This window comes from Sceloporus undulatus, chromosome 3 (genome assembly GCF_019175285.1).
Source record: "Sceloporus undulatus isolate JIND9_A2432 ecotype Alabama chromosome 3, SceUnd_v1.1, whole genome shotgun sequence".
NCBI lineage: Eukaryota > Metazoa > Chordata > Lepidosauria > Squamata > Phrynosomatidae > Sceloporus > Sceloporus undulatus.
Window position 1 is genome coordinate 41,970,998 of NC_056524.1, and position 23,479 is coordinate 41,994,476.

The 23,479-nt window shown below is 39.3% G+C and overlaps 1 protein-coding gene across 4 annotated transcripts in view; it reads left to right on the forward strand.

Annotated features, from left to right (window-relative positions):
- The window catches only part of CFAP44 (cilia and flagella associated protein 44), a 93,715-nt gene that overhangs the window by 12,859 nt on the left and 57,377 nt on the right, over positions 1–23,479 (forward strand). For all 4 annotated transcript variants that reach the window (XR_006102790.1, XR_006102791.1, XM_042456718.1 and 1 more), the window contains exons 7-16: positions 608–824; positions 2,549–2,663; positions 9,774–9,938; positions 10,266–10,421; positions 13,167–13,214; positions 16,233–16,332; positions 17,218–17,312; positions 18,144–18,353; positions 19,534–19,644; positions 23,145–23,294. Coding sequence is in view for 2 of the 4 variants with exons in the window: in XM_042456718.1 (XP_042312652.1) it covers positions 608–824; positions 2,549–2,663; positions 9,774–9,938; positions 10,266–10,421; positions 13,167–13,214; positions 16,233–16,332; positions 17,218–17,312; positions 18,144–18,353; positions 19,534–19,644; positions 23,145–23,294 (1,367 nt within the window). In the remaining 2 variants the exon portion in view is untranslated. The remainder of the gene's footprint in view (positions 1–607; positions 825–2,548; positions 2,664–9,773; positions 9,939–10,265; positions 10,422–13,166; positions 13,215–16,232; positions 16,333–17,217; positions 17,313–18,143; positions 18,354–19,533; positions 19,645–23,144; positions 23,295–23,479) is intronic.

A 23,479-nucleotide genomic window follows, 5' to 3' on the forward strand; every position in this document is an offset into this window, starting at 1 on the left:
ACCACACATCGCTTCTATCCACAGAGCCTTCCAAGGCCACTTCCATATTCTCTGAGAGCTGTTGTTCTACTTCCTGTGCCTCATAATAATTGATCAAAGGGATACTTTGAAATTGATTTTGTAGTTCCAGATTCATACCATAGTACGCCTGAGTGTCACATTCTTTCAAACTCTTGTGTTTGGAAATTGTCATCTTCCCTATAGGCATACTGTGTATTATCTTTCCAGAAAAAACTGCTCTGGTCTGTCCAAACAAAGCTTAATCTTTCATGATGAATTTCAGTGTAGATATGTGGGCTTCAAGATGAACACATCAGAATGATTTGTTGATACTGAGAAGAAAAGCATACAAAATAAATGCTTGTAGTAATGCATAAACCTGTGAGTTACAGATGTAAATTGAAGGCTCTGTGGATAAACTCATCTATAGCCTATTATTTGTTTTGTTTTCTGGTTATCATTTTCACATTGGATATCATCTCTGGGTGCTTTGTAAAATCCCATTCTTATCTGTTATGTATAATTAACAATAATTTTAGTTGAATTAGGTTGTTTTCTTGACCATGTATATTTTATTAAGAAATCTTTTATCTTACCTGATTTCCAGGTGGAACAGAAAAAGCATATGCATTTGCTGATTTTAATCGTTCAGGCACCTTGATAGCCACTGTTGGGAGCAGCCCTGACTACATCTTGACTGTATGGGACTGGAAACAGGAAAAGATTGTGTTGAGATCAAAAGCATTTTCACAAGATGTTTATAAAGTCACATTTTCTCCTGAAAATGAAGAACAACTGACCACATCCGGTTCAGGCCACATCAAGTAAATTGATACATTTATCTCTAGAAATAAGAATGTCATAGAGGCAGACATGGAGACTCAGACTGACTCAGAATGAACCAAGTTGCTTCCTGAACTTTAGGAAAATATGCTCAGCTTATTCTGTCTATTCAAGACAGACTGTTGTACAGTCGCCCCTCCTAACTCGCGGATCTGAGATCTGCGTCCCTGAATATGCACGGAGGGGCAACCTCTGCTATTAACAATGGTCCAGGCTGCATTCTTGGAGGCCCATCCCATTCAAGCCTATGGGGCTTGAATAAGCGCGAGGCTCCATTTTTGTGTGGGGAGGGGTCTGGAATGGATTCCTGAGAAAACGGAGGGCCAACTGTATATGGGATAATGTTATGAATATATAATAGGGGTAGAAACCATTCATTATTATTCATTGCCAACTAAAATGGGGTTCCTAACCATTGGGTAACCCTATTGGAAAGAATAATAGACCAGTGAGAACCTTGCACGTTTTTCTCCCAGTATTCGAATGTCCTGAAGTGTTATAGAGTCATTATTCTGGGTAGAAAACTACCTGGGGTTTTGCAGACTAATTCCTCTACAACTTCTCTGGTTTTTCAAATATAGGAATAATACACAGGAAGAATACTGTGAAGAAATTGTCATTTTCTCCTGTAATAAGAAGAAAACTACTATAATTATTAGTCTACAGCTGTGACAATGAAATAGTCAAGGATTTATGACCCTAAAGTTTTCTTATTTTGCTGTTATTTAAAATAAACCAGTGTTTTATTTTTATAAAAATATAACATTTCTAGAGAAAAAGCATCATTTCAAACTTACTATATTAATCAGATATAAATGTCAGAGTCAGCCTGTGGTAAAAAAAATATTAACACACTACCTAGCATATTGTAAAGTAGTCTTAACTTCCATTGATTTAAAAAGGATAAGCATGTATTTCCAATAAACGGTGAAATACCACAAAGTCATTTGATTTACATGTTGTGGTAACCTGGATTAGCATGTGAATGCACATCTGCACAATTGTAATATAAAATATTTGCATTTGTTTTCAACTAACCATTGTCACTTGCTAAATTTGAACCCAGACAAATTTTGAATCCCGGTCTGTCTTGAGTCCCAGTTTTTGGCAAAAGTCAGAATAAAAGGAAAATACCGTAATAAAAACAGTAATAGTTTTGACTGCAGTTTAGGAAACAAACCAACTTCCAACTGTGTTTTATGATCTTGGGGTTTGTCACTAAAATATAGTCCTTAGTTCAGACAAAATTAGTTAGTTGATAACAGAAGTTTTCATTTAAATGTTATAGGTTTTAAAGTTTTTATCTCCTCCTTGTGGAGAGGAGACACAGAAACTATGGCCCGAAACAGATGGGCCAATAAGAGTGTTTTCTGGCTGCTTTGGGGGTGTAGTGTTCAGATGAGGTGAAAATCCACTCCCTGCCGACGGCCCATTTGGGACCGCTGCAGTGGCCCACTTTCAGAGTGGGCCGTTCGGTTGCTGTAGCTGATCATGGGGCGATCGCTGGCAGAGCGGCCAGAGGCTGCTCTGTCATGCCTGTCTGCTTCACCCCCATATTAGCTTAATGCTTAGCTGATTCCTACACATCTGAAGTGTGATTTACCTTTACATTTGACTATAGCCATTTGATGTATAGAAATGATTGTCTGCATTGCACTAGGGGGGAAAACTAATTGGAATGTAATTTGGATTTTTATGTGGCCAGGTTTTGGAAGATGGCCCTCACTTTCACTGGTTTGAAATTACAAGGAGCATTGGGAAGGTTTGGAAAAACAGCACTGACAGACATTGAAGGATATGTGGAGCTGCCAGATGGGAAGGTAAGAAGTGTGTCTACCCCCTCAGTCCTTGCTGTGGGAAAAGGCATATCATTTCCTGGTGTTTGCTACTGCTAAAAACTGAGGTGAGCTTTCCTATACTCGTGAGAACATTGTGTTTCTTAGAAAGTTTTGTTTCTGTCTTTTAGAAAGTTAATAACCTTAGGTTGCAAAATTTGGCTGGCATAAGAAATATGAACTAAATATTTCTTACAAGTGATGACACATCCTCTATGTAATGTTTATTAATAATTATTTGTATATCATTTCTGTTAATGCAAGGTGGTACACCCAGTTTTCTCCAACTTCCCTTACTTCCTTCTAAAGCTCTCCATACATACAGCCAAGCCTCTCCTAAAGGTCTGGATATCCTTTAGAACCATAGAGTGTATGATAGAAGCAGTTGCAGTAGGTAGATAGGACTGATAAACAGTTTCTGCTTTGTCTTACACGAGTAAACAGACTTCTAGTGCAAAGCCACCACTGGATACAAGGCAATCATTTATGCATTTTCTGGGTGTCCTACAACTGATAAATATGATAGTACTGTGCTCTGAACACTAAAACCCACATTAAAATGAACAGCAGCAGTAAAAAATCTTCTCAGTCCATTCACCAGAAAGCCTGGGAAAATAAACCAGTTTTGTTTAGACTTTCCCTAATGTCAAAACAGTAGCAAAGTAAATTCCAAATTACTCATAAGGAGGTGTTTCCTTCATTTGAGTGCTATATCTGAAAGGGCTGTTCCCCATCTCCACTCATCACAATGCTGGTGGCATCCTGATGTCTATCTCAGTGCACTGGCAGGCTGTTGGGAAAGTAAGTCTTCCTCTTCAGGTACTTTGACCCCTTTAGTGAAGCATTTTGAATTCAGTTATAAATGTATTAATAACCAGTGTAGAGGTTTAAGAATATGAACGTTTTGTTCTTGCTGATCCTGGTCTTACAGCCATGTTTCATGTTAACTGGTTTTTTAAATTATCTTTAAAGGACTGTGTTTCTGTTGATGACTCCTTTATATACTGTTTTTGAAGACCATGAATGGGATTAGTTGGCCAAAATGGGGCAGGGAGTTCAGGAGCTAGGATTCCAGATTTAAATATGGAGACCTCTGTTTTCTCACCTGTATAATTCCGATACAGTTGATAATGCAGTACGTACATGTGAAACTCAAGCAGTCACAACCTGCAAATCAGTCTCAATAGATGTGCTTCCCTGGAGTGGTGATGCTGCACCCTCTCAGCCCAAATGCAACCTAAAGGAAAGATAAACCAATTCCTGCAAATAAATAATAACTGAGTATTTATAGACTGAAAGACTGTGTATCTGGAAAACCACTGGAATGCTTGTTATTAAGGATTCCAGAAATGTTTTTATTCCGATTAAGTATTTGGAATTCTAAGATAATTGGGATGTTCACACTTCAGACAATTCAATGAGCAAGTGCTTTGTTCTGTTTCTAGACACATCATTACATTTACCATTCTCCCTGATTTTCTTTCTTTTACCTCCACCAGTCAGCCACTATTCAGGGAACTGGGGTTGCTACTACTAGTAAATACTGTGTGATGTTAAAATATAATGGCTTAATTCCAAAAAATTGTGTGAATTCTTTGTACCTGACATAGGTTTGGACTCGTGTTCCTGAAACGTGAGTTCCTCTGGCTACATAGAAAAAATATTTGGACATTCAAGACCAGCTTTTGTTATGATATGGAAGTCAGCAGATTATGGAATAAATAAAAATAAAAATGCAACTGGATAAGCCCACAGCTTTGGATAATGTAGTACAGCTCTTTGGATCCTTCCCTGTATCAGCTGATATATTACTGAAATCAACATGATTGTTTAAACTTATGGTATTTTGTAATCTGTAGCATAAAACAAGCTGGATAAATGTGAGCATTAAAAATCCAAAAACAGTTGGTTTTCCAGCATTGCTCAAGAGATCAATTATGTCCTTAGGGAAAAGTCTCCTGCAAACAATCCAGCATTCAAGGGGGAAAAAATACATTTATCATATGATGCACTCCTCAAACCTCAATCCCAATACTATATGGCAAGCATAGTCTGAAACATTTACTGTAACATTCAGAATGAGTGGTTTTTTTTAATGGTATGGATATGAGTTCTGTGCAGTTGTGTTGCACAGTGTTCTGTGCAATCATGCTGGCCACATGATCACAGAATAGTGTCTGACAATGCTGGCTCTTCGGCTTAGTAACGGAGATGAGCACCGCCGCCTATGGTCGGACATGATTTGACAACCCTGTCAACAGGGATTACCGTTACCTTTTTATATGGGTTGTACAGGATTGTACTTCTTATGTACTGTTTGTTATAATAATAAATTAATAATTTGTTTTATTTATATACCACTATTCCAAAGATCATAGCGGTGAACAGCAAGTAAGCTAATTAGCAAGTAAGCTAATTTGCCCTCAACAGTCTGGGTACTCATTTTAGCGACCTCGGAAGGATGCGAGCCTGAGTCGAGCTTGGGCCCTTTTGCTGGTCTTGAACTCGCAGCCTTGTGGTTTCGAGTGAATGGCTGCAGTACAGGCATTTACCCACTGCGCCACCAGGGCGTTCTAAGAAGAAGTAGTGGTGCAGACCCTGTGAGCAGGCGTGTTTCATCCAGTTTCCCCAAACCCTCAGATGTAGTCTCTTAAAAATTGGGTTGATAAGGGGGAAAGTGATGTTCTCTGCTCTCTCATAGTGTAGGAAGAGGATTTTGGGGATGTGTGTCTATATATGTGTGAATGTCCATGTGTCACCCATTGCCCCCCAAAATGAACACGTGCAGGCCACTGAGTCAAGAGGGTTATGTACTCCTGCTTAGAACATTGCTACACTTTGGAAACTCACCCTAAAGTACAAATCAGCTAGATCATCAGTACCTCAACAGCACAGTCCTATACATCCTCCTCTGAAGTCCCATTGGGTGTATGATTGGAGCCTTAGGTCCTAAACACACTGTAGAAATAATCTAGTTTGGAACTGCTTTAACTGCCCTGGCTCAATGCTAGAGAATCTGGAAATTTTAATTTATTGTGGCACCAATAAATTAAAATGACAGAGAAGGCCAAATGTCTCACAAAACTACATTTCCCAGAATTCCTTAGCATTGAGCCAGGGCAGTTAAAGTGATCTCAAAATACATTATTTCTTTAGTCTGCTTTGGATCTTTGTCTTACAAACATCAGCAGTGTGATCCTGTTACACTCATAGAATCATAGACTCATAGAATTGTAGAGTTGGAAGAGACCACAAGGGCCATCCAGTCCAACCCCCTGCCATGCAGGAAATCCAAATCAAAGCATCCCTGACAGATGGCCATCCAGCCTCTGTTTAAAGACCTCCAAGGAAGGAGACTCTATCACCCTCCGAGGGAGTGCATTCCACTGTCAAACAGCCCTTACTGTCAGGAAGTTCCTCCTAATGTTCAGGTGGAATCTCTTTTCCTGTAGCTTGCATCCATTGTTCCGGGTCCTGTTCTCTGGAGCAGCAGAAAACAAGCTTGTTCCCTCTTCAACATGACATCCTTTCAAATATTTAAACAGGGCTGTCATATCACCTCTTAACCTTCTTTTCTCCAGGCTAAACATCCCCAGCTCCCTAAGTCGTTCCTCATAGGGCATGGTTTCCAGACCCTTCACCATTTTTGTCGCCCTCCTTTGGACATGCTGCAGTTTCTCAATGTCCTTTCTGAATATTCTAGGTGGGGCCTGACCAAAGCAGAATACAGTGGCACTATTACTTCTCTTGATCTAGACACTATACTTTTATTGATGCAGCCTAAAATTGCATTGGCCTTTTTAGCTGCCGCATCACACTGTTCACTCATGTTCAACTTGTGGTCTACTTGGACTCCTAGATCCCTTTCACACGTAGTTTCATTCAGCCAGGTGTCACCCATCCTATATCTGTGCTTTTTATTTTTCCGCCCTAAGTGCAATACCTTACATTTCTCCGTGTTGAATTTCATTTTGTTAGCTATGGCCCAGCTTTCTAGTCTATTCAGGTCATTTTGGATCTTGATCCTGTCCTCTGGGGTATTAGCTATTCCTCCTAATTTGGTGTCATCTGCAAATTTGATAAGTATGCTCCCAATTCTGTCATCCAGGTCATTGATAAAGATGTTGAATAGCACTGGGCCAAGGACAGAGCCCTGTGGGACCCCACTGGTCACTTCTCTCCAGGATGAAAAGGAGCCATTGTTGAGCACCCTTTGGGTTCGGCCGGTCAACCCAATTACAAATCCACGTAACAGTTGCCTTGTCTAGCCCACATTTTACAAGCTTGTTTGCAATAATGTCATGGGGAAGCCTGTCAAAGGCCTTACTGAAATCAAGATATACTATATCCACAGCATTCCCTTCATCTACCAAGCTGGTAATTTTATCAAAGAAAGAGATTAGGTTTGTCTGGCATGACTTGTTTCTCTGAAACCCATGTTGAGTTTTTGTGATTATGGAATTGCCCTCTAGATGTTCACAGTCTCTTTGTTTAATTATCTGCTCCAGAATCTTTCCTAGTACTGATGTCAGACTAACTGGACGATAATTGTTGGGATCCTCTTTTTTCCCCTTTTTGAAGATGGGGACAACGTTTGCCCTCCGCCAGTCTGCTGGGATCTCTCCTGTTTTCCAGGAGTTTTCAAAGATTATTGCCAATGGCTCCGATAGTACATTTGCCAGTTCTTTTAATACCCTTGGATGGAGTTCATCTGGTCCCAGAGACTTAAATTCATTTAGATTAACAAGGTGTTCCTCTACTATCTCTTTACTTATTCTGTGCTGAAATTCCCCTATTCTGTCCTCTGCTCCATTATCCTCAGGTTGAGCACCCTTTTCCTTTTCTGAGAAGACTGAGGCAAAGAAGGTGTTGAGTAATTCTGCCTTTTCTCTGTCCCCTGTTAACATTTTGCCATCCTCTCGACGCAGTGGCCCTACCAATTCCTTCTTCTTCCTTTTGCTGCGGACATATCCAAAAAAGCCCTTTTTGTTGTCTTTAACCTCTCTAGCAAGTCTGAGTTCATTCTGCGCTTTAGCTTTTCTGACTTTACCTCTACACATGACTGCTATTTCTTTGAATTCCTTTTTCGTGATTTCCCCCTTTTTCCATTTCTTATACATGTTCCGTTTCAAACTTAGCTCGGTTGAAAGTTCCTTAGTCATCCATCCTGGTTTCTTGAGACACCTCCCGTTTTTCTTCCTCACTGGAACTGTTTGAAATTGTGCCTTCAGTATCTCCCTTTTGAGAAAGTCCCATCCGTCCTGAACTCCTTTATCTTTTAGTATTTCTGACCATGGAATCGCCCTCAATACTTCTCTTAGTTTACTGAAATCCACTCTCCTAAAATCTAGAATGTGTGTTTGACTATACACTGAAATCAGTCACTCTGATTTTAATAGGGTTTATTTCTGGGTGAGTGGACAGAGGATTGCAGCTGTTCAATTTTTGCCATTTTGTCTAGCACAGCGGTTCCCAACCTTTGTTGGGCCGAGACCCCCATTGGCGACAAAGGTCCCGCCCGTGGCCTCCCTGATTGGTTGGGAGGCCAGGAAGGGGTGGATCTGAGGATGGCGTCTCTCCTCTCGTGGCCTGTCTAGAGTCAGTAATGGGCTGGATGAGGGAAAACCGACTCAAGTTGAATCCAGAGAAAACGGAGGTACTGGTGATAGGTTCCCCTAGTCCAGGAATGGCGGTGGTTCCACCTGTCCTGAACGGGGTCACGCTCCCTGTGAAGGACTCCGTGCGCAGTCTGGGGGTGCTTCTTGACTCGTCGCTTCACCTGACTGCTCAGGTGAACGCGACGGTCAAGAACACCTGTTATCAGCTTCGGCTCATTCGCCAGCTGCGCCCATACCTGGCCCAGAGGGACCTAGAAACTGTTGTACATGCTCTGGTAACCTCGAGACTGGATTTCTGCAATGTACTCTACATGGGGCAACCCTTATACCAAACCCGGAAGCTGCAAATGGTGCAGAACATGGCAGCCCGGCTGGTCACTGGCGTTTCCAGGACCAGCCACATAACACCGGTGCTGAAAGATCTCCATTGGCTGCCCATTCGCTTCTGGGCTCAATATAAGGCGTTGGTGATTACCTATAAAGCCCTAAATGGCTTGGGCCCAGGATACCTAAAGGACCGCCTCTCCCCGTACATTCCGCCTCGCACCCTCAGAACGTCTGGGCAGCAATTACTGAAGGTGCCTGGGGCTAGATTATCCTCCACTACACGGAGGACATTTTCCACTGCTGCCCCAGCCCTTTGGAATACGCTGCCCACTGAGCTCCGCTCGACTACCACCCTGGCCCAATTCAGGAAGGACTTGAAAACCTTCCTGTTCCAACAGGCATTCCCCGATTAAAAATCCTGTGGGCCTCCCTCCTCTTCCGTGGCCAAGAGGTTGGGCTATGGGGGCTTTTAGTCTGTTATTTTTCATTGATTGTATGGTTTGCCTTGATATGTCTGTATTTTAATCCGTTTTATTGTATTGATGTTTTTAACCCATGTTGTAAGCCGCCCTGATCGGAGGAAGGAGCGGGATAAAAATAAAAACATTATTATTATTATTATTATTATTATTATTATTATTATTATTACTTCCGGCTGCCTACAAGCTCCAGTGGCCTTTGCGGCCAGAAGTCCCGCCCCTTCCCAGCCTCCCAACCAATTAGGGAGGCTGCTGGGGGGAAGAGGCAGGACTTCCGGCCACAAATGCCATTGGGCCTTGCAGTCCCATCCCCTTTCCCCTCTCCTCGTGGTTGTCTGGCAGCCGCAGGGAGTAGAGGAGGAGAAACGAGCCCTGACCCCGTCCCCTTCTCCCCACGGTTGCCGCTGCCAGCGCCAGCACCCACAGGGAGAAGGGGAGATTCTCAACCTAGCGACCCCCGAGAAAAGGTCGAGCAACCCCCAAAGGGGTCGAGTGACCCTCAAAGGGGTTGCGACCCCCAGTTTGGGAACCCCTGGTCTAGCAGATGTTACTACTGTCTGTGCAAGATGTGATTTATCTTACAAATTATAAGATTACAGGTTCTCTACATTCTTTTTTGTACACACAGCTCTGTGATGTAGCACTAGTGTTTTTATTTCATTTGCATACAGGTACTTTCAGGTTCAGAATGGGGCAATATGCTACTCTGGGAAGGAGGCCTCATAAAAGTAGAAATTTGTCGACCAGGCCGTAGAAACTGCCACAGTGGCTCCATTAATCAGTTACTACTGGATGAGGGAGAGGTTGTCACAATTGGATCAGACGGATACATCAGGGTGAGTGTTTGTGTATTTGTTTGTTTGCTTGCTTTAAATAGAAAATAAAATGAAATAAAAATAAAAATTGGTGTATTCAGGAGTATTAGGGCCCTGGTAGTTCTGGTAAATTACTCAGGTTTCTCCATGATTAATTGCACTCTTGCAATCAGTGCCACTTATAGATTGACTCTAAGCACAACTGTTTTAAATCAGCAGTCAAACCAATTACAAAAGAAAGCTGAATTGCCCCTTAAACTTAGCTTCTCTTACATAAATAGTATTTTCATCATGTCTGACATTTGTCAACAATGAATAAATGTCTTTCTCTTTCCAAACTCCATACAGGTTTGGGATTTTGAAACAATTGATACAGCTGATGTTGTTGATGACACTGGACTGATGGAGATGGATATCATGAACGAACTTTTAGTTGGCAAAAACGTCAATCTGAATTACATGGTAAAAGTTCATGAACGTGGGGAACCATATTGGTATGCTCAGGTAAAAGTTACTCTCATCTTTTCCTTGTGTATAAAGGATCTCATTTAGGACAACAGAGGGGGAACAATTTATTTTCCTGATTCCATACTGGATACCACCCTTTCCCATAGACTGGATACAATGCTAGCATAGTGGCACGTGCTACTAAGTAAGGCCAAATGAAAGCCTTTTATTGGTGTCATTGGAGTTCTTCCTGTATTTTTATCTTCTGTTTTCACAGTATCACACAAAATTCTGTTGAATAAATTCTAATTAGAATGTCTTGTGACATATGTTGTGTTATTTGTGACTACTCATATAGACTTTCAGACCAAGCAAGGTGGAGTTGCTGGCTTTGCTATGCTACAATTAGAGTTGTGTTTCTCAAGTAGTTCTGGTGTTACAACTCTACCATGATATCTATTTTAGTGCACAAAAATTGTAGGGTGGATCTGAGCTCCATGTTTTAGAACAGAATGGCTAAGTTAGAAGTAATAAATAATAAAATCTTTATTTATATTCCCTCTGTCTCTCCATGGATCTCCATGGAAGTAGGGTGCTGTAAGATTATATTATCCAACATTCAATGCATTTTGTTGTATATACCAGTTTATGATAATTGATACCATAAAATCTTTTACCATTTCTGGTGAAAGGTCTTAACTGCTTCTCCAGTGTTCTGGACAATACTTCCATATTTTCCCAGAGTTTCAACCTAAATGTGATGTTCTACTAATATCTGTTTTTAAACTTTTCCACCTCCCTTCCTCATCAGCCCTCAAAAACTGGTTCCAGAGAATTTCCCAGCTCTTCAGATCCAGTTTTGTGGGCATCTAGGATTGATCATCCTCTCCTTGATCACACTGAATCCCACTATACTATTATTAGATACTGCCTTTAATTTCCAATTTATGTCAGTATTTATAGTGGCAAAATTCTGCTGTATGAGTTCCAATGGTTTATAGGGTAGCCTTGTTCTTTTATATACTAGGGTTTGTTTAAATGAACAGGTTTGGTCATATTTTACAGAATGGAGCAGTGAAACATAGCTCTATGGTTTGACTCAATTGGTACACTCCTCAAAAGCTGCCTGTTATTATTGGGTTGGACATGTTAGTCATTCTTTATCCATACAGTGGCCAAATTAAAAGTATCCCTATTATTTTCAGTCAAAATGCACCTGCCCTCTTAGGCTTTCATTCATTCTAACATATAGCACCTTATTTCTAACTTAGTCATTCTGTTCTAAAACATGGAACTCAGACCCATCCTACAATTTTTGTGCACTAAAATACATATCATGGTAAAGTTGTAACACCAGTAGCAGAAGTCAGTTGTGCTTGGCACTGATTGGTTAGTACCTATGATATTATTTGAAAAATTGCTTATTGTAATTTTGTACTATAAGAAGAGTTTATTTTGATAACTGACAAGGTAACAAATTCACTGAAAAGCAGGCAGCCCACTTGTGTGGGCTAGGGGGATTGAGTGTCACTTCAGTCATGCGCATGTATATCCTTTCCATTGTAAAGCTCAGAGAAAGCTGTACTCAGCCCCTGGCTTAAGGATTCTATGCCAGCTGCCTTTATATACTGATGGCTGTGTCCAATAGCAATTACTGCAGTAATGCAATGGTTCTATTACTTGAGGAAGCCCTGTTTTCATGCTTGCAAAACATTCAGATCCAACAATTTGAGTCTCCTGGCACAAGTGCCTGCATAAGACATTGTACAAATACTTTCATATTCATTATAATTCCAATGTGACAGGTGTTGCTTGTATTAATGTATGATTCCATATACTTGTGTATAAGTTGACCTGTATAAGTTCAGGGTAGGTTTTGGGGCCAAAATTGTGGATTTTTATATGATGTGTAGATATACTGAGGGTAAAACATAAGGGCATGTAACCAAGGGTGTAAAGGATGTCCTGCTTGCTCTCCCTGCATCTTCCCAGCCAGACTGCCTCCTCCAGAAGCACCTTGGCTGGGAAGAAGCTTGGGGAGCGAACACTCACACTCCCTGCATTTTGTTACTGTATTTATCCGTGTATAAGTCAACCCAGGTTTTGGGGGTCAATTTTGTAGTATACATTTTCCAACATATACATGAGTATGTATGGGTACTTGTTCTGCTACTTTTGCACAAGGACAGCACTTGATACCTTTGGCCCTTTATGTTAGTTAAGACTTTGCAGTTAAGGCCAAGCTATAAGTAATGTGAATTTTCTGAGTCCCCCCACCCCCTCGAATAAATTGTGGGTAATTGATCAGGTTTTAGACTGTGTTGTGTTTAGAGGGAGGATTTGTTGTGGTACTTACAAAATGTTTGCCACCATCAGCTGTTATTAGCATGAGTAGAAAAAGCTACCATTGCTGTCCAAGGAAGATTAATAATAATAAAGAGTCAATAATAAAGAGTCATTTTAATCAGGAGTGTGATATAGATGTAAAGGGCTAAACCTCTCATAAGCCATGATCTTAATTCTGATTAAGTTTCTTTGTGCCTGCTGTTTATAATATTAAAAAGATCCACAGTAATTGTTACAAAGCATGATCCTTAAAACTGGTTTTAAGTTTGCCTTCTGGGATTGTTTTCATTGTATCACTTTTTAAAACTGTTTTTTTTAAATTAGTTTTTAAAGAGTGTTTTTATGTGTTGTGTATTTATTGTCTTGGGAGACTATGGCAGACTGATGATAAACAAATATTTTAAACAAAACATTATTTGAAGTACTAATAAGGTGCTTAATGTTGTCATCTTTAAGGATTTTAATGGAGCCATTTGGAAGCTGGATCTGAGTTTCTCCAATGTTGTAAGTCCTCCCCATTATGCATCGTTTTTCCCCCAAGTGTTCTTAGTTTGTATTCTTTAACACTCATTTTGATACTTGTTCTAGTCACAAACACATAAATAAAAATACTGACATATTCAAGTGTTCCTTAACATTCATTTTGATACTAGTTTTTTAAAATTTATTTATAGGTTTTATGGTCCATAATACAACATATATAATAAAACTTTACAAAATATTATCATTATTAGATCACATGCTTTTCACATACCCTCCCCTCCCTCCTTCCCCTTCAATGTCTATGACCAAGTAAATTAGTATCCAGTACCCATAATATGGAATACCTTATTAATAATTTCTCTAACTTCGTTGTACCCCTTTTCAGCTTTAACTTTCTCAATCCAACAACCCCATTTTTCTCATCAGACCATTTTGTTTATTTGACCATTATATTTTCCTTTTCTTTGCCTCAAATATTCAAATAAAAGATATTCTGCTAGCTAGAATGTGACCAATCCCCCCCCCAACATTGTTTATTTTCCTATCCTAATGCATTTACAGCAGGTGTGGCCCATAACAGATTTTTTATTACAGGTATGTAATTTCCTGTTTTAGTCAATCTGAATTTTCTTAAATTCAGTTAAACAATTCTCTTTATCAAACTGAAAGTTTCTCCCCATCATCCTGTTTATCTCTTGTTTAACATCTACCCTGATCAATATTTTTTTTAAAAAAAAAAAACAAAAATAACATGATTGAAAACCAGAAATGTTTTGTTGCTGGTGTTTTCATTTTTGATAATCTTGGCAGTCCAAAAGGACCCTCTGAGGAGAAGTCCGGAATCAGAAAGCTAGCTTATGGACCCACCAAAAGTTATCTCTCTGTGAAATAATAATAATAATAATAATAATAATAATAATAATAATAATTATTATTATTATTATTAACATCTAACCCCAAATTTTGTGCATAGGGGCACTCTCACCACATATGAATATATGTTCCTTTTTGACCACATTCATGCCAGCAATTTGGCAAATTTTGTTTATTTATCATTGCTATCAGATATGGGTTTTATACCATTTGCTAATTAACTTTAATTGTTGTTCTCTTACTTTTATATTTTTAGTTTTAGTTATCTGAAAGAGCCAAAATGTGAAATCTTTAGTATTTTTAGATCTTTCTCTCATATACCCACCAGTCTTTCCTTTATACCAAATTGTTTCTCCAAAAGAAACTTGTAAACCTTTCCTATTAACCCCTTTTCTACCCTAATCCTTCTTTTCAGCCTATCCTCGAACTGTGATGTACTGTCACTTGTTCCTTTTATTTCTTGTAAAGTTCTACTTATTGACATTAACTGAAGCCAATATTTCTTCACAAATAGTTCAATTAATTTTTCAATCCTAATTTGTTTCCCTTTCATCAAATAAGTCCCCTATAATTCTATACTGTATCTTTTATCTTTTATTAATTATTCTTCCTCACTCTTGATTTCCTCCTTTTTTTGATATTTTAATGAGTACTATTTTAAATTGTCCATTTTTATACTTTTAAACCATTTGTTCCATACCTTTTGTATTGATAGAAAGGGGCCCTTCTTCACAACCACAACCTTCTTATTTGGTTTTGTTTGAAATATAGATGTGTAATCCATGTTATTCACATTTTTATTTTATTTTAACCCACCTTTCCCCCTCTTTATATTCAAAATCTAATAATGTAACTATTTGGGATGACTCAAAATATAATTCCAAAGATGGAATACCTTATTGTTTATCAAATATCTTTGGCTTATACATGATAGATAGAAGCCAGTTCTTTTAGTATTGCACATATGCAGTGTTTTTTATAGCTTTTTTTTTTTAAATCAGTAGTTGTTCATACAGTTGGCCCTCCATTTTCACAGGAGATCTGTTCTGAACCCCCTCCCCTCGCGAAAACGGAGGCTTGCACATATTCAAGTCTCATAGGCTTGAATGGGGTGTGCACCCATGTGCGCAGCCTGTGTGCCTGCGCCATAGGAAATAGAGGAGGTTGCCCCTCTGCAGATATTCAAGGGCACGGATCTGAGATCCGCGAGTTAGGAGGGGTGACTGTACAGTTTAAGGTTGCCCCCCTCAAGTACCGCATGCCATCCAGGGCCAAGTAGAATCTTTTTTTAAAACCAGAAATTGACTTCCAGTTTACTTTTTGATTTTAAAAGACAAGCTGAGTCCCTCAAAATAAATGACAAAATTTACCACACAGCTCGAGTGTTGTTCTCCAGGGGTTTATTTTCCTGCTTAAAAAAGATCTCTGCTGGGCCTAAAATGTTGTTGAATGGGACAAAAAGTGACAAAATGGGCCTGGTGCCCTGTGAGGAACATGGGGGCATTCTCAATAAAAGAGAAATGAAATGAATTTGATCAGTGTGGTAGGGGTACAGCCTCCAAATTCTAACTGTGGTTGCATTGCAACCCCCAGTCCCTGACAGCTCACCATCACTAATATGTATAGTTGCAGTCCAGTCTTTAAATTTCTTTAAGTTTGAATGTCCACTGTATTTTAGGAATCTGATATTCAGTAGACTTTGTTTTTCTAAAAAAAAAAATAATGTGACTAACAGTAACTCTAATCTTAGCATCTTTACATTGGAAGGCACCTGAAAGATCATCCAGGCTAATCCTTTGTTAATGCAGGAAATCCACTCCAGGATCCCTGATAGATGGCTATCCAGCTTGCTTAACAGGCTCTTACAAAGACGAGTATGGGCCTGAACAGAGAGGCCAAAAGAAAGCTGCTTTGGGTCACTTTGGAGGTATGCTGATTAAATGTCACATGCATCTTAAGATGCCAAAGCTGCACTCCAGTCCTTAGTTTCCGGCCTCTTAGGGTGGTTTCCAGCCTCTTAGGACGCATGCATTATTTAAACAGCATACCTCCAAAGTGACCCAAAGCATCTTTATTTTGGCCTCTCTGTTTGGGCCCTATGTGTAGCTTTTTGGTACTTTTATAAATAGCCCTCTGAAGAATGGTTGTTTATATTTTCTGCTGTAGACTCATGATCCAGAATGCCTCTTCAATTTTCATTCTGGAAGGATAGAGGCTGTGGCTGTCTCACCAATTACATATATCTTGGCTACAACAGCTCTTGACCGTAAGTGCATCTCTTTTGATTTCTCTCTCTAGATGATTTATTTGTTTGTTTCAACAACAATTTGTTGTTGTTGTTTTAAGTGCCACATATTAGTAAAATTTTGGGTCAATGTATATGTACATCCAGAAGCATTTTTTTAAAGAAAGCCTTTCTCATCTAGAACTGAAATAGTGTTTTGCGTTCAGTTTGTTAAGTAGTATTTAAACAACACATAAACAAATTGCTACATTAATTTTCTTTGAAAAAAGTAGCCTTCTACTTAGTAGCAGTATCAACACATTGCTAAAGAAACTTTGCTAAGTAATGTTGCAAAATAAACATTGGGCGCTTTTAATGATTTAATAATTATAATTTCTATGCCCCTTTTAAAAGGTAAATATTATGACAACCATTGATCTTCTCAGTTTGCAAGATGGGTTATTGTTGTTATTGTTGTTATTTTGTTTATGAGAAACTGATCTCAGACATAGAGGGTTATGTCTGTTTAGTATAAAATGATGGAATATTCTGTAAAAAGATGGAATCTTTCCTCAGTTGATTGAATATCTTCCAAAGGATGAAAGAACTTCTTACCAACCCAGTACCTTCTGCAAGAATGCTCTTTTAGTTTATAATAGACTGTAGATATGAAGCCAGGTTTCTCAAGGAACACACACAGCAGTCTGTCTCAGCTTTCTGCACTAAGCATGTTCTTGGAGGTATTTGAAAAAGCCATGAAACTATAAAATAGCCAGACAAGATTCTTTCAAAGATTTGGGTGGGATGAAAAGAAATGTGATTCACATTTTCAATCTGGCATAGCAGAAACGATAGTATAAATTTTAGAAAGCAGTGTAGCTACATCTTTTCTTTTTCATAGATCAACAATTAAATTGTCTGCCACAGGTTCAGTACGTGTCTATGATTTCATTGGTAAGGTGCAATTGGCTGAAATAAAGTTTAAACAGGGAGGAACAACAATAACCTGGGCACCAAGAGTGGTAAGTAGTGCAAGATAATGTAACATAGGACAAGAAAATAAGGTATTGATGGAACCTATTTGTTTTTAATGTACCAGTGGTTTTTCTGGATAAATCTGCATGCTTTCAATGAAGGTCATATGTTTAGAAGAAAACTCAAAGCATAATTTCTGATAGTTTATAGCACTTTAAACAAACATTCAAATTCCCGTTCCTATGTGAGCAATAAACCTTTCTTCACTTATTTCTATGTCTGAATCAGAGATTTAAGTATTTTAGTTATGAAGGGTATTTAGGGTAGAAGTGGGCAGTCTTTGGGTCTTTAAATGAAATTAGATTTCAGCTCCCCATCAGCCTCACCTAGCATGCCTAATGGTCACAGGTAATGGGATTTGTAGTCAAAGAGTTTCTGAAGTGCCACCACTTTCCCACCCTTAAGGAAACAGGTTATACTGTGTGGGATATAGACATCTGGTTTTATCTTTCCTTTTATTTGATTAGGGTGGATATAGTGATCTAAAATTGCCCTGGTGATGGAAAAGGGGAGAAGGAAGCTAGTCTTTTTCATTTTCTTTTTATGTTGTAGGCTTTCATATTCATCCTCTTGCATAAATTTACATTTTTGTTTTATTGACTTACTTGTGTGCCCTTTTCTGAGTCTTCTATTAAGGATGATAATACTATTTTGATACTGGCATTAGAAACAAAATATGAGTCAGTGTTTTTTTTAAAATTACTTTGAATATATGCAAACAGTACATAATTTGCATTGATTTATAAGATAATAACACAGCTTTAAATTAGCTCTTTGTTTTTATATTTTGTTAATGTTATCTGTTTTCTTTCTGAAAGACGAATCCTAAAGGAGGCGTAATTGCTGTTGGCTTTCAAGATGGTGTTGTGCGCATTATTGAACTTTACAATCCTAAGGGTCTCCCTGTTGTTGCTGGACGGGAATATGTAACAGATGCAGCCCTGCGTCTGAAACAGGCTTTCAAGCCTCATACCTCTGCAGTTACTGCATTGGCCTATGAACGCAATGGAGAAATACTTGCCACAGGAGTATGTTTTGAGTTTTTAAATTGCTATTTACTAGAAGGCTGTTTTAGATTTTTTTTTATTTTTCCAAAAAATAGGGCACAAGGTGATGCTCCAGGGCCTGGTTAGTGTTAAAGTTTTTCATTCTTGTAGGGTTCATAGTCATCCTCTTACATGATTGTTTTATATGTTAGCTCTTGAGTCTTCTGCTGGTGCCATATTCCACAGGAATATATTAGACTTTTTCATTTAGCACCTACTAATCAACTGCTCACATTTTATTTTTCTAAGGAGTTTATCACATGGGAGGAATTTCTCTTAACTTCGAATGAAAAGAAAGTGGGGCCAGAACGCATTCACGTCAATTTGCCAGTTCAATGAATTTATGTGAATTCGAATTGAGTTCGAACTGACTTCCCATTGCCCGAAAATACTTGGCATTGCTCGAAATTGTGTGTGATCACCTCTCACGCAATAACGTGAAACCTCATGATTGCGTTCGGACTGACTTCTCATTGCCCGAAATTGCATGTGGTAGTCTATCACGCAATAACGTGAAACCCCATGATTGGACTCAGATTGCCATTGGATTATACTTCCAATTTCCCTTGTCTGATAACTTCCAAAAAGACAGGACACCAGCTAATACTTCCAGGACCAGGTGCCATTTTCCTCCACCATAATGCATCTTGACATGGTCCAAATTATTTTTTGGCCAGACACAGGATCCAGGCAGTTTAGCATTCAGCCTGAAATAAGTTTGTGAGTGGAAGATGAGTAAATCCTCTAGAGTTTACTGGTAATAGTAGGTGCAACTGCTGAAGTAAGCTTCTGTTTATGAAGCTTCATTTGTTGTTGTGTGCTGTCAAGTCATTTCCAATTTATGGCAACCCTATCATGGGGTTTTCTTGGCAAGGTTTGTGCAGAGCAGGTTTTGCCCTTGCCTTCCCCTGAGGCTGAGAGCATGTGACATGCCCAAAATACCCAGCAGGTTTCATGGTCAAGTGGGGAATTGAATTCTGATCTCTAATCTGAGTCCAACAGTCAAACCAGTACTCCATGGTGGCTCTTCCATATAGCTTCATACAAAAACAATTTTGATAGTTGTAGTATGGGACTCTTGTGTTTTTTGCTGAAATACATTAACATGGTTGATTTTTTGGAATGTGTGGCTCTGATAATTTGTCCATCTTTTCTTTTTCAGAGTAGAGATAAAACTGTTTTTTTCTTTAATGTTGATGACAAATATGATCCAATTGGGTTCATTAGTGTTCCAGGGCCTGTACAGGCATTGCAGTGGTCTCCTTCATCTCATGTGAGTAGCTACTGTATTTCACAATATTTTTGTCTTATGTTTTTTGTCCTATACTGTATAATATACTTAAGGTTCATTCATACACACACATATACACACATACTTATATAGTACAATGCTGATATTGTACATTCAGATAGGTCTCAGAAGGTTACTGAAACAGATCAATGATTATTTTAAACAAAATTTGCTCAGTGTAAATTATGAGAGAACTAAAATTATGAGGTTTAGTATAATGCCCCAGACCTACAGTCAATAGATGGGAAGTTGTTGGAACAAGTGTCATGTTTTAAATATTTTGGAGTGCTGTTTCATTAGTCAGGCTGTTGGACAGTATATATTGGTTGTGCTAAAAAGAAACTTTTAAAAAGATATAGTTGTTACCCTCAGATTCTATAGAACTAGAGGAGCTTGCTCAGATCTCCCAGTTTTGTAATTTTTAAAACTGAAACCTCTCCCACAGATGTTGTATGGAGCTGGTAGTTGGTAATCACTTGAAGCTGTCCTAAACACATTTATCCATTCTCAATAAGGTACATAGGACCAATTCACATGGGTTATTTCCCTCACAACAGCTCAGAAGTCAGGAATATGTTAGCTTTCTTTCTGTTAACTGTGAAATCCCCCACTTCCTTTTTTTTTAAATCCTGTTTTGCCAGCCAAAAGCTTCAGCATGTCTCCCTTCAGTTGTTCCATTTCAAACTAAATGTATTTACTTCATTTCACTTAGTCTCTGCTTTCTTCTTTTTACAGTTTGAGTATCCCTTACCAAAAAATCTAAAATCCGAAATACTCCAGGTTTTGAAATGAGTGGCTGAGATAGTGATTCCTTTCTTTTTACGTGGCTCAATGTACAAAAACTTTGTTTAATGCACCAAATTATTTTAAAATATTTTATAAAATTCTCAAGTTATGCGTATACAGTGTATATGAAACATACATAAGTTTTGTTTTTAGACTTGGGTCCAATATACAAGATATCTCATTAAGTATATGCAAATATTCCAAAATCCAAAAAAATCCAAAACTGAAAAGACGTTTGTTCCCAAACACTTTGACTAAGGGATACTCAGCCTGTACCTCTACTCCATTTCAGTTAAAAAAACAAAACAAAAAACCTCATCTCCTTTTCTTAATTATAAAGCCTTCACCAATGGCAGATTTAAACAATTTGACACCACTTTAACTACGGCGTATAAAGCGACTTTTTAAGTCTGCCTTATGTGCCGGAATTAAATCCCAGAGACAGCCGAATGGCATAGCCACCTCCCTATCTCTGGGGTCCTTGCTGAGTCCTCTCCCAGCCAGCAGGCACTCACGCCGGCTGGAGGGGCCTCTCTAGAGGCCTGAGAGAGGATCCTCGGCGGCTGAGCTCTCGCCGCCATTCCCCCCCAAAAAGCAGCAGGGAAGCGGCTCCAGAGCCGGCTGGGCCGAGTAAAAGGGCTGGCCCCTTACTCCTCCGCAGCACCACCGCCGCCACCGGGGATCCTCCGATCCTACAGCGGCTTCAGAAGTCCTCTGCAGAAGCTGCCGCCGCCACCCAGGATCCTCCACTCATCCAGCGGCTTCCATGGAGGACTTCTGAAGCCGCTGGAGGATTGGAGGATCCCCGGCGGCAGCGGCAGTGCCGCGGAGGAGTAAGGGGCCAGCCCTTTTACTCGGCCCGGCCGGCTCTGGAGCCGCTTCCCCGCTGCTTTTTGGGGGAAAAATGGCTGCGAGAGCCCAGCCGCCGAGGATCCTCTCTCAGATCTCTAGAGAGGCCCCCTCCAGCCAGCATGAGACCCCCTCAGGGGTGTCCAGGGATGCTGCCGGCAGGTGACATGGGGGTTGTCTTATACCCCCCGTTGCCTTATACGCCAGAAAATACGGTACCCTGGATGAATGCTATGGAATTCTGGAAACTAGCTTTGTGAGCCATTTAGTCTTCTCAGTCAGAGAGCTCTGGTGCCACAACAAACTACAATTACCAGAATTCCATAGGATGGAGCCATGACAGTTAAAGTGATGTCAAACTGGATTATTTCTCTCTGCCAAGGGAGTCCATGGTCAACAGAAATTAATTGTTAAATTAATTAATTGTTCTATCATCATATAAAGATATACCGTTGGCCCTCCATATCCTCGGATTTTTATACACAGATTGAAGCATCCACGGTTCAAAAATATTTAGAAAATATATAAATTCCAAAAAGCAAACCTTGATTTTGCCATTTTGTATAAGGGACACTATTTTATTGGGCCATTATGTTTAATGGGATTTGAGCATCCATGGATTTTGGCATCCATAGGGAGTCCTGAACCTCAGATGACACCAAGGGCCCACTGTATTTGTCACATTCTAAATGGCAAAGTGTACCAATTTGGTTGTAAGTCTAAATTAAAGTTAAAACCTAAAATTTATGTGAAAAAATTAGACCAGATATTTCACACTGGCTTTTTAAAAATTAGATACCGAATTATTACTTTTTAGTCAAGTTTATATCCTGTTGTTCTTCTTTTAGTGTTTACATATACTGCTTTAATATACCATATGTGTGCTTTAACTTAATGGATTTTTTTATCATGCCTTATTGCAATATTTTATTGTAATATCATGAGATTATAATAATATTTTGTTGTTTGCTATGGCTTGTTAAAGCAGTAAAATTGAAAGAGTATTGAATTTATAGTATACCATATATATTTGACTGTAAGTCTGCCTCGAGTATAAGTTGAGGCCAACTTTTGCGGCCAAAATTGTGAATTTTTATATGACCCGTGGATAAGGGTCAGACTTCAGGAGGGAGCCTGGCTGGGGAGAGTCTGCAGGGTGATTGGTTGCCTTTCCCAGTGTCTCCATAGCTGGGCTTTTCCCCGTGGAGGAAGCCGGGCTAGGGACAACTGTAGGGTGATCAGTTGCCCTTCCCAGCCTCTCCCCAGCTGGGCTTTCCCTTGCAGAGGCAGCCTTCCCTGGGGGGAGGCTCTTGAAGAAGTATCATATTGACCCGTATATAAGTCAAATTATACATGTGTATATGCAGTGGAGTTTATCACACAGGAGGAATTTCTCAATTTCAAATGAAAAGAAAGTGTGGCCAGAACGCATTCACTTGAAGTCGGTAGTTTAGTGAAATTACATGAATGCTCATTGCATTTGAACTGGCTTGCCATTGCCCGAATTTGTGTGTGGTAGTCTATCACGCAATAACGTGAATCCCCATGATTGCGCTCGGACTGACTTCCCATTGCCCAAATTTGCGTGTGGTGGGTTATCATGCAATAACGTGAAACCCCATGATTGGATTCAGATTGCCATTGGATTATACTTCCAATTTCCCTTGTCTGATAAACTCTAGTAAGTAATTTCAGTGACTTTGAAACAGTGGGAACAGGAATAATGCAATTACATGGTTGTTGTTGTTATCTTGTTATCTTGCCCACAAGTCTAAATCTGCCAGTCACCATCAGTATCCAGTACTGTGCATGTGCCTGATGTTTGTTCTTCCTGTTCTGATTTACAGCGAGATAATAAGCTGCTTATTATCTGTGAGAATGGTATTGTAGTCCAGGTTCTTTCTCCACACCCAGATTATGATGCAGGATCTACCTATAAAATGAAGGATTTGCCTACAGAGTATTTTCGGTTTTGGAGCATAAAATCTCGGATTTTGGTAAAGTACAGCAATAGAAATATGAATAGTTATTAGTTAACTGATTAATTAATTCAATAATTTAAATTAATTAATTCATAGTCATTATTGGAGTGATACTGATATCACAAAATTTAAAGAAACGGCTGAATTCAGTAATTTGTATTATCTAGATGTGAGGGTCCAGCAAAGCAGGTGGCAAGCTG